Source organism: Physeter macrocephalus, chromosome 2 (genome assembly GCF_002837175.3).
Source record: "Physeter macrocephalus isolate SW-GA chromosome 2, ASM283717v5, whole genome shotgun sequence".
NCBI classification, from domain to species: Eukaryota; Metazoa; Chordata; class Mammalia; order Artiodactyla; family Physeteridae; genus Physeter; species Physeter macrocephalus.
The window spans coordinates 108,731,192-108,745,629 of NC_041215.1; the positions used below are offsets into that span (position 1 = coordinate 108,731,192).

The following is a 14,438-nucleotide window of genomic DNA, read 5'->3' on the forward strand; positions in this document are numbered from 1 at the left end:
TTCCCCCTCCCCACCCCCTCCCTCTCCTAGGATCCTATGACCTGCACCATCGTGCAAACTGCTGGCCACCTAGGTGACCAGAAGCAGTGGGGGTTTGCATGTTGGAAACTTACAGCGGAGGAAGCATTGGAAGGGAGCCAGGAGGGCTGAGCAAAGGAGGCTGTCCTGTCTTAAAAAAAAAAAAGTTAAAAGCCCCCTGAAAGGGAAAAGTAGTGCTTTAAGGGATGGAACCAGTCTTGTGAAACAGAAAACTACTAATTCATGAGAAGTGAAAAACAAATTTGATCAAACTAAACTTATGCCTGTACTTTGAACCAAAATGAAATCAGGAACTTACTGAACTTATTTGTACTATTATGTCAATAATTATTTGACAAACATTTCAAATATGTGTGTCTAAATTTAAAAATATTTATATATTATATATATTTCCATTATATATATTATATGATATAAATATATATATTATATGCATATTATATATGTAAAGGAAATAAATTTTTTACTGTGATGTCTCAGGGAGAGTTTAAGACAAATCAACAGCACACAGAATATACTGAATTTGATTAGCTGTTCAGACAACATTTGGTTATTCCCTACATGTTCATATTTTCCCTCCCTCTTGGTTCTCTCTCAGTTCTGCTCTTTCTGTCTCTCTTTCTTTCATACATGTGACCTGCATCTACTCTCATTCAGAGTAGCCAATCATTGAAGCTGATCCATGGCCACCTGAGACTTCAGACATGCCCCTCAAAACCTTCCCCTGCCTTTTTATTTCAGACAGTTCTCCTTGAACATTCATGGGGGTCTTCTATGTCTTTCACATTCCTGATTTGTCACTATATTCAGGACATTGGCATGTTTCATGCTACCCTTATGTATTCATTATGCAGCGTAATTTGACATTGAATATCATTTCTGTTTGATAGATTCCCTGGTTGTTCATGGGGGAAATACAGTCTTTATCTAAGACACGTCTTTGGCCTGCTGTCAACTTACAGCTTCCGCTGCAGCCCATTCAGCCATGAGCACATGCTAACTGCCTTCAAAATTAAAATATGTCATGTTTTATAGTTAATCATTGTGTCACCCTCTCACACCAAAAACTTCCAATATGTAGCATAAAATTACAAACTGTTTTACTTGTCTAATGTATGTATCTAAGATATTTTCACATTAACCAATTCAGTACTCTACTCATTATTCAAGTACATTAGAAGTTCACATTGGCTGCAATCACATTGTGTCTCATATTACACTTTCTTCCTTCCTTAAATATCTGCCAATCTGATATCAGCCTTGTTTCCATTTTGTACCATGGCAAGAGGAGTCCCTTTATTGAAGGTTTTCAAAGTGTACACTTGGCCATGTTCAAAACAATGGCAACAGAGGTACATATCACCATGATCAATTTAATGGACATATCCAGGTATGCATATGTATTTATGTATATATACACACATATATGAATATATGTTACATTCATATGTACAAAGCAGCTTTTTATTTTCTTTGATCATCTTTGATGGTGTCTCCACATCATGTTATTGCATTGTCATCTTGTTTTTTCAATGGGGATGGGGGTAATTGTTTCTCAAGAGTTTGGGAAAATTTGAGTTCTTATTCTTAATTTGTCACGTTATGCCTGGTTTGGTAAAGTATTCTAAAACAGTCAAATGGGGACTTCCCTGGCAGTCCAGTGGTTAAGACTTTGCCTTCCATTGCAGGGGGTGTGGGTTCAATCCCTGGTCAGGGAGCTAAGATCCCACATGCCTCATGGCCAAAAAACCAAAACATAAAACAGAAGCAATATTGTAACAAATTCAATCAAGACCTTAAAAATGGTCCACATCAAAAAAAAAGAAAAGAAAAGAAAAGAAACCAAGCTAATAAATAAATAAATAAAACAGTAAAGTGGATTAAGCAAAACATTACTCAGTTGGGTAGATTCCCATAGTCTGCCTTGAGCAGAGCACTTTAAATGCAGCGTGAGCTGTTTTAATGAGGATTATTCATGTTGGTTCTAAACCTCCTCCCTAAAGGTATTCATTATAACATGTGGCATCTATTTTGATTAACCCTTTAATTTTCTTTTATTTCACAATATGAACCACTGTTGAAACAAAAAACTAACCTAAAATGCAAGCTGCATAAGAGAGTGTGCATGAAACTGCAGTAAGAGGGAAAAGTCTGATTTCTGTGGGCTCAAGATCAGCAACAACCTGTGTCCCAGGCTGGCCATCATTTTAGCCAAAGCTTTTGTAGCTCTGGGAAGAGTTCAGGAAACCACAATCTGGTCCTGGCTTTGGCACTGGCCAGCTGTGTGACCTTGGAACATCGGTCTCCTCTTTGGGCCTCAGTGTCTCATCTACAAGATGAAGAGTTAGATGAGGTGACCTTTAAGGTCTTCCAGCTCTTAAATTCACTGGTTCCATGAAGGCCATGAGTCTCTCTGACACTAAAACCACGTCATCACAAGAGATCAAAGAATGAAAAACTAAGTGCAAATAAAGGTCAAGTAACACATTTAAAGGCAAGTGCTTCCAAAACATCGAGGCTCAGGGGGAAGCTCATATTCACCATGGCATCTCAGAATTCTTCTTTAAAGTGGGCTAAAACAATTAAAATATTGCTATTATGCCAAGCCAGTGTCAACAGCACCAGCAGGTCAGGATTTTTGTTTACAATTGACATATTTGTCCACTATCACTTGATACCACATCTAATATGCTTTATGTCAGTAGCTTTCTTTATTGAGCATGTAGCCAGACACCAAGAAGAAGCCAAAAAAAAAAAAAAAAAGAAAAGAAAAACCTTCATAATTCTAAACAGTTGATTTAAGCTTCTTGAGGAAATTTTCCTGAAAAAATGTACAGTTGTCCCTCGGTATCCTTGAGGAATTTGTTCCAGGACCCCCGCGGATACCGAAAGCTGCAGCTCAAGTCCGTGGTATAAAATGGTATAGTATTTGCATATAACATCCTCCCATATACTTCAAATCACTTAATGCAATGTGGATGCTATGTAAATAGTTGCCAGAGCATGAGAAATTCAAGTTTTGCTTTTTGGAACTTTCTGGAATTTTTTTTTTCTGAATATTTTTGATCCCAGTTTGGGTGATCCTTGAATGCCGTACCTGAGGATACGGAGGGCAGATTGTATCATTTCTTTGCTGGAGAGTGCCTCAGAGCCTCATACAAAGACCACGCTAACCTACAAAGGAAAAAAACAAAGGAAAGGATTAATGGCTTACTTTGTTGAGCTCTTACTGTGTGCTAGGTACTATTGTCAGTATTTAACATATCTTAGTTTATTTCATCCTTACAATAACTTTCTTAAGTAAATTCTATTACTGTCCAATTTTAAAAAATTCTTTTCCATTACGGTTTATTACAGGCTATTGAATGTAGTTCCCTGTGCTATACACTGTCCATTTTATGCACTAATAAATTGAGGCCACCCACCCTAGCATCTCGCTCCCAAGCCCAGGGCCCTAAACATCATTCCTTCTAAACAGAAGGAGAGAAGGGCTCTTAGTCACAAGCCCACAGAGAGTCTGACAAAAACAGAGAAGGCAAAAAACCTGTAAAAAAAACTTGGATAACTTGAAAAGCAGAAACTTAGTCATTTGGGAAGCTAAAGAAGGTCTATGTGTTTATCTGTTTGTTTCCTAAATGTTTCTACAGCACTTACTCTGCACCAGACACTATTCTCCTTACTTTGCAATCTTTGTAACTCATTTTATCTGATGCCAACCCTAGGAGGTAGAAAGTGTAATTATACCCATTTTATACATAAGAAAATGGAAGCACAGAGAGGTTCAATAACTTGCCCAGTCCCACAGCTAATAAGGAGCAGAGCCAGGATTTAGAAATGGGCAGACCTGCTCTGGAGTCTGTGCTTTTGAATGCTGTGCTGTATTATACTATATTACACTCTGTTAAAATAATAGAGGCCTATTCATTCAGCAATATTATTATTGCTACAAGGCAATACTAAATATACATGACTAATAAGTTTCAAGAAAAGATTAAACTTATTTTGGTGTATTTGGTTAAGAAATCAAGATCCCCAGTACATTTTATAAGGATTCTCATTCATGACAGTTGAATTTTGGGGTTATTTTATTTTTTACAATGTCAAATCCCAACTGTTTGAAAAAAATTCAACCTCAGTACTTTCAGATTTACCAAGGATACTTGATTTGAGTTTTTACTGTATTTAAGATTAAAGTTGTGTTGAAACGAGCTACCATATTTACTTTGTAAATACATGTACCAAGGGAGAGTACCAAGGGAGAAAGTGGCTGTAATTTAATTCATGAAAAGTATATAAATATAATTTATTTCTAGATCAAGAAATGAGGCATTGCCTGTAATTCCCTTATATAATCTCCTCCATCCTCAAGCAAAATAAATAAAATATTCATCAGAAATGGAATTCTTTGAGATTACAAGTACTAGGAAGCCTATAATGGGCATTTTGATGTATCTTTTGTCTAAATTGTCAGCTGTGCTTTTCCTGTTACTTCCTGTTGGTATTATTGATGAGCAGACTATTTGCTCAGCATTAACATTAGTTTTAGAAAATAGACCTAAATAAAGTAGAAAACCAAACTACGGCAGCCATTAGTCATTCAACAGAATGGTTTTCTAGAAAGGGTACAACTCTTACACTTGTTTTTGTTTTTTGGTTTTTTTTGTTGTTGTTGTTTGTTTTTTTTTTTGTTGTATGCGGGCCTCCCTCTGCTGCAGCCTCTCCCGTTGCGGAGCACAGGCTCCAGACGCGCAGGCCCAGCGGCCATGGCTCACGGGCCCAGCCACTCCGCGGCATGTGGGATCCTCCCAGACCCGGGCGCGAACCCGGTTCCCCTGCATCGGCAGGCGGACGCGCAACCACTGCGCCACCAGGGAAGCCCCCTTACACTTGTTTTTAAAAGAAGGGCGTTCTTAGCCCACAGATCTCTCTTAACTTGCCTTTAGGCTCTGCTAGTATCCAGTGACATCCTTTGAAACGCCAGTGCTTTGTGGGTTTGCTTTACCCACTTAAAGTTATATATTGTATAGTGGGATCCCAATTAGCAGAAATCAGTGAAGAGGAAAACATGATATTAGCCAGAGAATATTATTTAAATTGCAGAATATGATAAAATGCATGAAAACAGAGTTGCTATATCTCGTAAAAGAAACTTGAGGTTCACGAAGTGGTTGAAAATGCCTGGTTGGGAGCTCCAGAGGGAGAGATGAGGGGCTGTATTCAAAATGAGAACTGCTGAATAAAAAGTAAGATTTTCTTCTAAACCTAAATATGGCGTATGGCTTCTTTCTGCAGCTCTGGGGTGGATTCAGCAGTATTTTTTCCGGATCAGCGCCTCAACTTTAGATCTGTGACACCAGCCAGGCAGCCTGAATCAATGAATCTGAAAGCCTCAAAGAGCATGGACCTTGGTAAGTGAGGGTGAGGTGACATCCAGATCAACTGTTCAGCCTCAGCCCATCTATCTTCTTGAATGTCCTGCCGTTGTTTCTTCAACTCCAACCTTAGGGGGCAGGGTTTGCTGAAGTTTGGAAGAGGGGATATTGGTCATCCTATCTTCCTGTCTCCTCTCACACATTTAATCGTAATTACCCCTTTTTAAAAGTGAGATAAGTGACATTTTTATATATAGGTCAGAAAAATAGGAGTATTCCTTCTGGAGGAGCTGAATGCCATAAGCATCTTTAACTCACCTGCCTTTGCGTTTGTACTCTCACCTCTGCTAGTTTTCTCCTGTTTCTCATGTACATACCTGTTGCAAGGCCTGGGAAGATAAGGCAGCTCAATGAATCCTCTTCTACAGGGCCTCCCATCTCTCTGTGCAATGGATGGGGATGGCGGCAGTGGAGAAGATCTATCTCTTTAAGTGCCCATCTCCAAATCCTGTAATACCAGAGGGAAGAGGGGTCCCTGGGTTTGCCAGATTGAGGGAGTCAAGGTACCTTTGTTTCGTGCCCAGACAACTTCAGTGAGATTCTGAGTCCTACAAGGAATTTCTGAGTGACTGTTGGCTGCCAGGGCAGAGCAAGGGTCCCTGCAAACTCTGTTCTCCAGGCCCTGGAATGTGAGATCCCGGAAGACATCTGAGATACCCAAGCACATTGTTGCACTCCCATGGGTCCTTAGAGAGAGAGAACTATTGGAATAGGATGCTGGTGCAAAACAAATTCTCAGCAAAATATTCACTGCTTCCTGAATGCTCAGAGGCCAAGCTTTGCCAATGTTTTTTTTGTTTGTTTGTTTGTTTGTTTTCTGAGACATATTACATATTTCATTAGTAGCACCAAGAAAATGGAATAATCAAGACTGCATGTTCCATGAAACAACCTGATAAATAGTGCTTATCTGTTACTCATTTATAGGAGTTCAAAAAGATGTTCAGTCACGATGAAAAAAGAGAAATTGATTCTATATTCTATAAATTAACTAGATGGCTGGGATACATTTGCTCTAATCACCTATAGTAAGAGACTGACAGAAAGCCTTAATAAGGAAGCTGTCTTGAGCTCTGGTCAAAAAGGGGTATTTTCTCAAGCGTGAACCTCTGACCAAAGGAATAATGTGTGACAGTGACACAGATTACTACTAATAATTTAAGGAGCAATTTGTTTTTATAGAGTGCTTAATAAATATTTCCTGTTCTGTCTTCCCAATTTCTCTGTAAAGAAGATGAATGGGTAAAAACTGCTCTTAAGTTGGGGTGAGAAATATATTACTCTTTTCCTCATTTAATTAAAAAAAAAAAAAGTAGCCAGTAGTACGGTTTTTAAAAGTCTCTGCAAAAGAAAAAAATAGCATCCATTTTAAGAAAGAAGAAAATTATATCAGTTCCATAAAAACAAAACCTAAGCCATGTCCAGAAACAGTAGTTGTTTACGTTTTTTGTTACTGAAAATTTTGTTTCTGAGAAATGTTCTCGTTTAGATTGAAATAGCCCTTGCAAAATATGAATAGTTAAGAGTCACCCTTTGCATTTTATTATACTTATAACATAAATGACAATAGTAATGTTTGTTCAATTTTACATAGTTGGGCAAAGGTCATGAGCTATTTTCTTCAGGATACAGGTATCAAACTAAAAGCATTGGCTTAAATGCACCATACAGCACAAGTGGTAAAATATGCTATAAAAACATTTTGTAAGAAACTATCAAAGTTTGGTCCCTTCCAGGAAAAGCCAAATTAAAGCTAACAGTCTTTCAGAGGGCTCTGAGGTCAACATTCTAGGGCCATTCTGAACCCTTATTCTCAGAACAATTGAGTGAGCTCAATAAATATGTTGTTTTTTTCCTCAGTGAATAAGCTCAGGTGATGCCAGAATGGTAAACATTTGGAAGTGTCTTTCCTGTTTGATTAGATGAAAAAGATATTGTAAGTAGTTTAGTTTTCCATATATGGCACTGGGCCAACATAAGGAATTAAAATATTTGATAAAAAGGTTGGTGACTATGCTTAGAGGAATAATCCTCTCAGCAGGGTCAAGATCCATTCTTCAGAAAGTTTAAAAAAATTGAGGTATTTAGGTTGAACAGCAAATTAGTGCTATTTGATTGTTTTTGACCTAGAAAAACGTCAATTTCATATGGTTCAAAATGAAGAAGATAAACCTCCTATTTATTGCATAATTTATGTTGGATATTCCTCCTTTATAAAGCCTTTAAACTTCTTCAAAGGCTAATAAGCCTCATAGGTACCTTCTTTGTTTTTATTTGTTTCATTTTTGCTGCTGAGTCTAAGCTAGTATTTTCATTTGCATATTATGTTCAAATTATTTTAAAGGTGAGTGGGTTCCATTTATTTCTTTTCACTTATGTTTCCAAAGACAAACAGTTCTTATTGTGAAAAATAAAGACTTCTCATGCCCATCTCCTTCTTTTATTTCCGAGATACAAACATGATTTTAACATAGTTTGCTATGCATATCCTATAGAAAATATGCTACCTAATTGCCATTCCGTCTATGTACAAACATCTCTGTCACACATTGTGTTTCTTTATACTAATTGTATGGTGTTACGTTATATGAATGAATCTTGATTTTACTATTTACTTTTCCCCTTTTGATTAAATTTGGACTTAATTGAGAGTTTGTGTCTTTTGGTTTGGATAAGGGGGTTTGGTGCATTTGTATTTCTTATTCTATGATTTGTTTATTCATATTCTTTGCCGAAAATGTTCCCATTTGTTAATTCTTTTTCATCTTTAGAATATTGTTATGTATGTTATAAATAACTTTTTGCAATCTATTATTTGCCTTCTTAGTTTGATCATGATATCCTCTACTATAAAAAAGGCTTTAGTCTTATAGTCAAATATTTCCATCTTTTCCTTCATGACTGTTTGGTTTTATTTATCTCATTTATTTTCTTGTACATTTAAAGGCTTGGTGGTTTTTTTTCCATGTTTAGCAATAGTTTTATTCATGGTTTATGAGGTGGAAAAATTTTTCTCCATGTAAATAGGCAAATTATTCATAACATTTACTGACTTTTATGTCCTTCCCCCATTAATTTGGAATGCAGTCACATTGAATACTAAATTCCCTTTCATACATAGGGTGATTTCTAGACATGCTGTTCTATTGATACGTTGGTCTGTCCCATGCCAGTATCACCCTGTTTCAATTGTCATTTGACTACACTGTATTTTGATAACTTATAGAGCTATCTTCCTCTGTTTTTTCTTCTTTTGTAAAATTACTTTGGCCCTTCACATGCATTTATTCTCCCACATGAACTTGAGATCAGCTCATCAAAAATGAATTTAAAGATTAAAGAGGAATGTTTCTACCATGGGCGTGCCCATTAATTTATGATGTTTGCTCTTGGTTCCTGATAGAAATGTTTTGATCAATTTAAACAAGTTTCTTTGTGTTCCGAGTTTCTTGAAAAGTTTTTTATTTGCTCACTTTGTTTAATCAGGAATGGATGTTGAATTTTAGTAAGTGATTTTAAGGATCTATACAGGATGATCATGTGCATTTTGTTCTTTATTCTATTCATATAGTGAGTTATTTTAATAGATTCCCCAGTATTGGATCTTTGATTCTTTCTGAATGACTCTAAATTTTTTTCTGCATTTGAAGAAGGTAGAAATGAGTAACGACATTTATCTATGTGATCTAAAATGTAGGTGTAAGACTCTGATTATAATTTTACTCAGGGTCACTAATTCCTATATATCTAAAAGTTATAGATTTTTTTGAGGCTATTCTGCCTCAGTATTTGTGGATACTTTTGCTGGCATGCATGTGGCCACATTTAAGTCAGATCAGAAATGATTAAAATGATGAATAAAGGGAATTTATTTTTAAATAATTAGATGTAACTATGCTTATTCAAAGGGGTTAGGGTGTCATTTTCTGGGTTTTCCAGAAAATCAATCTTTTCCTACTAATTGTAGACTTTCCTCTATTTATTTAAATTACCAGAATTACTATGTTCAGTCTGGATCCCTTTAATTTGTTCATAATTGAGCTTGTGTGGGTGTTGAGTTGGAAGCTCTCAGGAGCTGAATAACACAGCTGCCTCTTTGGCCTTTGGCACAGGGTTTTCCCCCAAAGAGCTGACCTTGCTGGCAGCATGCCAGAGAGTCACATTCGGAGACTTTTTGATGAAGCACAAACATCTTTAATATCCAGGCCTGGTGTTTTATGACCCCCTAATACTATTTAAGAATTAGTCTGAATTATTCAGGGAACAGCACTTCAGTATTTTGGCCCATTCCCTGACCTAATCTATAGCCCCATTCAAAGTTAAGTTTAAAATGCTATTTCCCACAGGATTTTTTTTTTTCCTGAGAGTTTTCTCTCCTGTTTCAAATTGGCCTCCTACTCCCATTTCAGAAGGGTGTTGTGTAACACAGTTAGAGGAAGGCTGAAGGCAGTGCAGATGGAAGATGCTGACCAGCTGTCCTGCCTCTGTTCAATGAGAGGAAATGAGCTTAAAGTGATGCATGAGGCATTCAGACAAAATTTTAGGAAGTTTCCTGACAATGAAGGTTGTTAACATTCCACGTCTCATAGTCTCTTAAAACAGTGTGTGTCTTGAATGACTATCCCTAAAATCAAGACGATAGATAAATTGGTTTTCTTTCAAGATCTGTGATTCAGCAATTTATTTTCTGCTAGTTGCTTGCTGAAATTTGTATTAAGGTAGAAATATTGGTAGACATTCACAGTCGAAGTAAATTATAAATCTGATTTCTCATTTCAACAAAAGATTTGGGTCAAATTTTGAATATAACCCTTTCATACACATCAGACATTCCTCTCAGAGGGCAGTCAGGTATCTCTAGTATCCAATGGAAGATGGGCATGAAAAAAGTTAATTAAACCCATTCTACTGTTCTAATACTTTCTTTGTAAAATTATTTTTTATATAGTGAGGAACCTTCATATGCATTCTCAGAAATAAGACAAAAATCCTGAACACTGAATACACAGGAGAATTTTTATAAAACTGTATATTCTGATAACTGTGATGCTGATTTATCAATCAAAATATATAAGGCCATATAATATTTTAACATTTTTAGTATAAGTTTTCATGTATATCCAGGGATCTTCTTTATTGTCCATCAGTAAGTAATACCTCTGAATATTGTGAAAGCTGAATTGAATACCACTATTTAAGATATAACTTTGACGTATTAAAAAAACAAAAACAACAACCTGATTGGTAAAGAAGAATTAATGGTAATACTAAAAGAAAGCAGCTACCATCTCTATTAGATGAGGAAGAGTTCAAGGACAAAATCAGGTGAATGCCCTAAGCTTTAGGAAGTCAAAATGAAGGAATTACAGAGAATATTTACTCATTGATTAAACAAATGTTCCTTGAGTACCTACTGTGTGCCAGGAAGTACATTAAATGCTGAGGATTCAGTAGTAAATGAGAGAAATGGTGCTTGCTGCAGATACCTAGATGACAACCCTAACAAGAAAGGGAAACTCAAGAGTGAAGATCCCCAAAAAGAAGTACTGACATGATGATGATAACTTATCTCAGAGGGAAGAAAAGGGAGAGGCATCTGAAGCACTAGTGTGGCTACTCTAAGAACTAATTGATAAGCTTAGCTGTGTAGAGACGAGAAAGAGAGAAGCAAAGGGTGTGAAAAAAAGTAACAATAATCTAAAAGAATCAATGTAGGAAGAGTTAAGCAGCTGCACATGATGAGGCTTGCAAAACTTTTAAGAGTTAGTCAAGCTATTTTTAGAGCACGAAAAAGAAAGTGTGGTGGACCATTGTTTAGAGCACGTTACAGCTGTCAGGTGGAAAGCAGAGCCACCGGTTCCTGTGTTAATTTTATCTTCATGCACACAAGGGAATGATGTTCCCACTGGAAAAGCATGGCTGCCAGCAAGCGGAAATCTAGACGCTTTGCATCCCTGTGCACTAAAAGGACTGTGATTATAAAGTGACTATTCCTGATGATTAGAAATTAGGCGTAGTCCTCATGCTGGAGGACAGGAAGCAAATTACCAATTTTCACAAAGATGATGAATTCCAGAAAGAACTGGTGGAACTAGTGATCTCAATGCTGATCCTCGGAGGATTTCTCTTCGTCAAATGAAAAGGAAAATTAAAAAGTGGTCACTAGCCACCTCAATGCTGGGGTCTCTGAAACAACCAGTGTCTGCTTTCCTTTTTGATAGGATTTCTAGACTGATAAATCAGGGAAATATTATAAATGTAGTTTACATTGATCTTAATAAAGGTATTTCCATTTGTTTTCTGATCGAGACTTTTATCAAATTATGCACTAAGCTAGGTAATAGCATTAGGGTGCCCTTTCCCAAAACGTGCTAATTAAGGTGCATTGTCACTCTGAAAGGAATTAAATAACATATACTATAAGACTCTGTACTTGGGCCCTCTTGTTATATTCTAACAAAACAACAGAATTTGATGAATATTGGGTATATATAACTTGGATGAAGACAATGCTGGAGGACAGGAAGCAAATTACCAATTTTCACAAAGATGATGAATTCCAGAAAGAACTGGTGGAACTAGTGATCTCAATGCTGATCCTCGGAGGATTTCTCTTCGTCAAATGAAAAGGAAAATTAAAAAGTGGTCACTAGCCACCTCAATGCTGGGGTCTCTGAAACAACCAGTGTCTGCTTTCCTTTTTGATAGGATTTCTAGACTGATAAATCAGGGAAATATTATAAATGTAGTTTACATTGATCTTAATAAAGGTATTTCCATTTGTTTTCTGATCGAGACTTTTATCAAATTATGCACTAAGCTAGGTAATAGCATTAGGGTGCCCTTTCCCAAAACGTGCTAATTAAGGTGCATTGTCACTCTGAAAGGAATTAAATAACGTATACTATAAGACTCTGTACTTGGGCCCTCTTGTTATATTCTAACAAAACAACAGAATTTGATGAATATTGGGTATATATAACTTGGATGAAGACATGAAAGGCGTTCTTACCAAATTTTCAATAGATGTTGTCTCAGAGAATTGGGTAGTATGATAGATTGACAGAATTAGCATTCAAATGATTTATTCCGAATTGAAGAAGATAGAATTTATCGAATGATGATGAATTCATTGAACAGCCATTTATTGGATTCTTTCTCTATGCCAGGCAATACCTAGGTAAATAAGATAAAGGCTCCACTCTTACGGTATTGTCAGTCTCGTTGGGTAAATAGATGATAAAATTGCATAGCAGTAAATAAATAATAAAATTTCAGATAGAGATGATTTCTCTGAAGCCAAATTCAGGTAAAGATGAAGACTGGGGAGAGGCAAGCCTATTTTAGATAGGGTGGTGAAAGATAAAGGCAATGTCCTGAAGTCAGGTTAAAAGAAATCAATTGTACGAGTGTAGAGTTTAGGAGACCTGGGATAACAACAGTTACTGAAGGTGTCCCTGTTTTTTAGCTCTTGCTTGACATGGCCACCCCCAAAGCTAGTTCCATGTTACCAGATTAAGGAAGACCGCAGTTCCACTATACCCTGGCCTGGCCATAACCCACCTAGATAGAATGCTGTATTTAATTCTGGCTATAGTATTTTAATAAAGACAAGAACAGAGTAGATGCATCCAGATATTGGTGAGAGGCCTTGAAACCATGTCTGATGAAAAACAGTGGAAAGAAATAAAGATATCTTGCCTGGAAGAGAGGTGACTTAAGAGACATATGAGAGGGCTTCCTTGGTTGCACAGTGGTTAAGAATCCGCCTGCCAATGCAGGGGAGATGGGTTTGAGCCCTGGTCCGGGAAGATCCCACATGCCGCGGAGCAACTAAGCCCATGCGCCACAACTACTGAGCCTGTGCTCTAGAGCCTGCGAGCCACGACTGCTGAGCCCATGTGCCACAACTACTGAAGCCCGCACACCTAGAGCCCGTGCTCCGCAACAAGAGAAGGCACCGCAATGAGAAGCCTACGCACCGCAACTAAGAGTAGCCTCCGCTTGCTGCAACTAGAGAAAGCCTGCACGCAGCAACAAAGACCCAACTCAGCCAAAAATAAATAAATAAATATTTTTTAAAAAAGAAAAAGACATATGAGAGCTCTCCTTAGATATTTTCATGACTAATATTGAAAACCTCAAATCTGTTTAAAATCGAAGCTGCACCCCAAATATATCAAGCGATGATAGCCAGATCAGAAGATACATCAAGTTTACAAGCTTTGAAATCTAGGAAGTTAATAAGGATGGAAAATTAATTCTGGTGTGTGGCATATTTTGTGTGCAAGGAAAGAATAGATATATAAATTGAAACAACTCATGAAGACTGAGAAGAGAAGCAAAATTCATCAGAAAAATGGAAAAGGAGACACTGTGCATTTTTTGTCTTTAGATAAAAGGTACAGTTTGTTTTTTTGTAATTTTTTAGTGTACCTTAAGATGTTTAAATAGTTAAAGTAACCACACAGGTTATAACTGAAGTAGGGTGACTAGATGAAAACAGGTTCAATGAGTTTAGAGAAATTACATATCAGAACTCAGGCTGAATTCTTCTCTGGTGCAAAAAGAGAAACCAGGAAAACTTAGAATAACTGACTTCACACATCCAAAGCCAGGCCTCTTTCAAAACATTAAGAAAAAGCAACATTTGCATTAACTAAAACATATAATTAAATGTTAGACAATTGCACATTTAAAAATGAAAATAAATTAAGGACTAGTATTACTGTTAACTAAATTATAGTGATATGGATCACTTCTCTATACCTTTAATATAACAAGATCATTATATTGAATATAGCAGAATAACGCAGATTCTGTTTAAAATTAATTGGAGTAACTATTGGGGTTGGAAGCAAAGGTACATAAATGCTTCTCTCTGTAAAGGACCTGTTTCTCGCCCTGTAATTCCATAGGTATCCTTTTTTTTAATTGAAGCGTAGTTGATTTACAGTGTTGGGTTAG

The 14,438-nt window shown here is 36.8% G+C and overlaps 1 protein-coding gene across 12 annotated transcripts in view; it reads left to right on the forward strand.

Annotated features, from left to right (window-relative positions):
• Positions 1 to 14,438, forward strand: part of PARD3B (par-3 family cell polarity regulator beta) — a 1,107,844-nt gene that overhangs the window by 646,569 nt on the left and 446,837 nt on the right. For all 12 annotated transcript variants that reach the window (XM_055089625.1, XM_055089621.1, XM_055089624.1 and 9 more), the window contains exon 15: positions 5,332 to 5,447. In XM_055089625.1, coding sequence (XP_054945600.1) covers positions 5,332 to 5,447 — 116 coding nt within the window. The remainder of the gene's footprint in view (positions 1 to 5,331; positions 5,448 to 14,438) is intronic.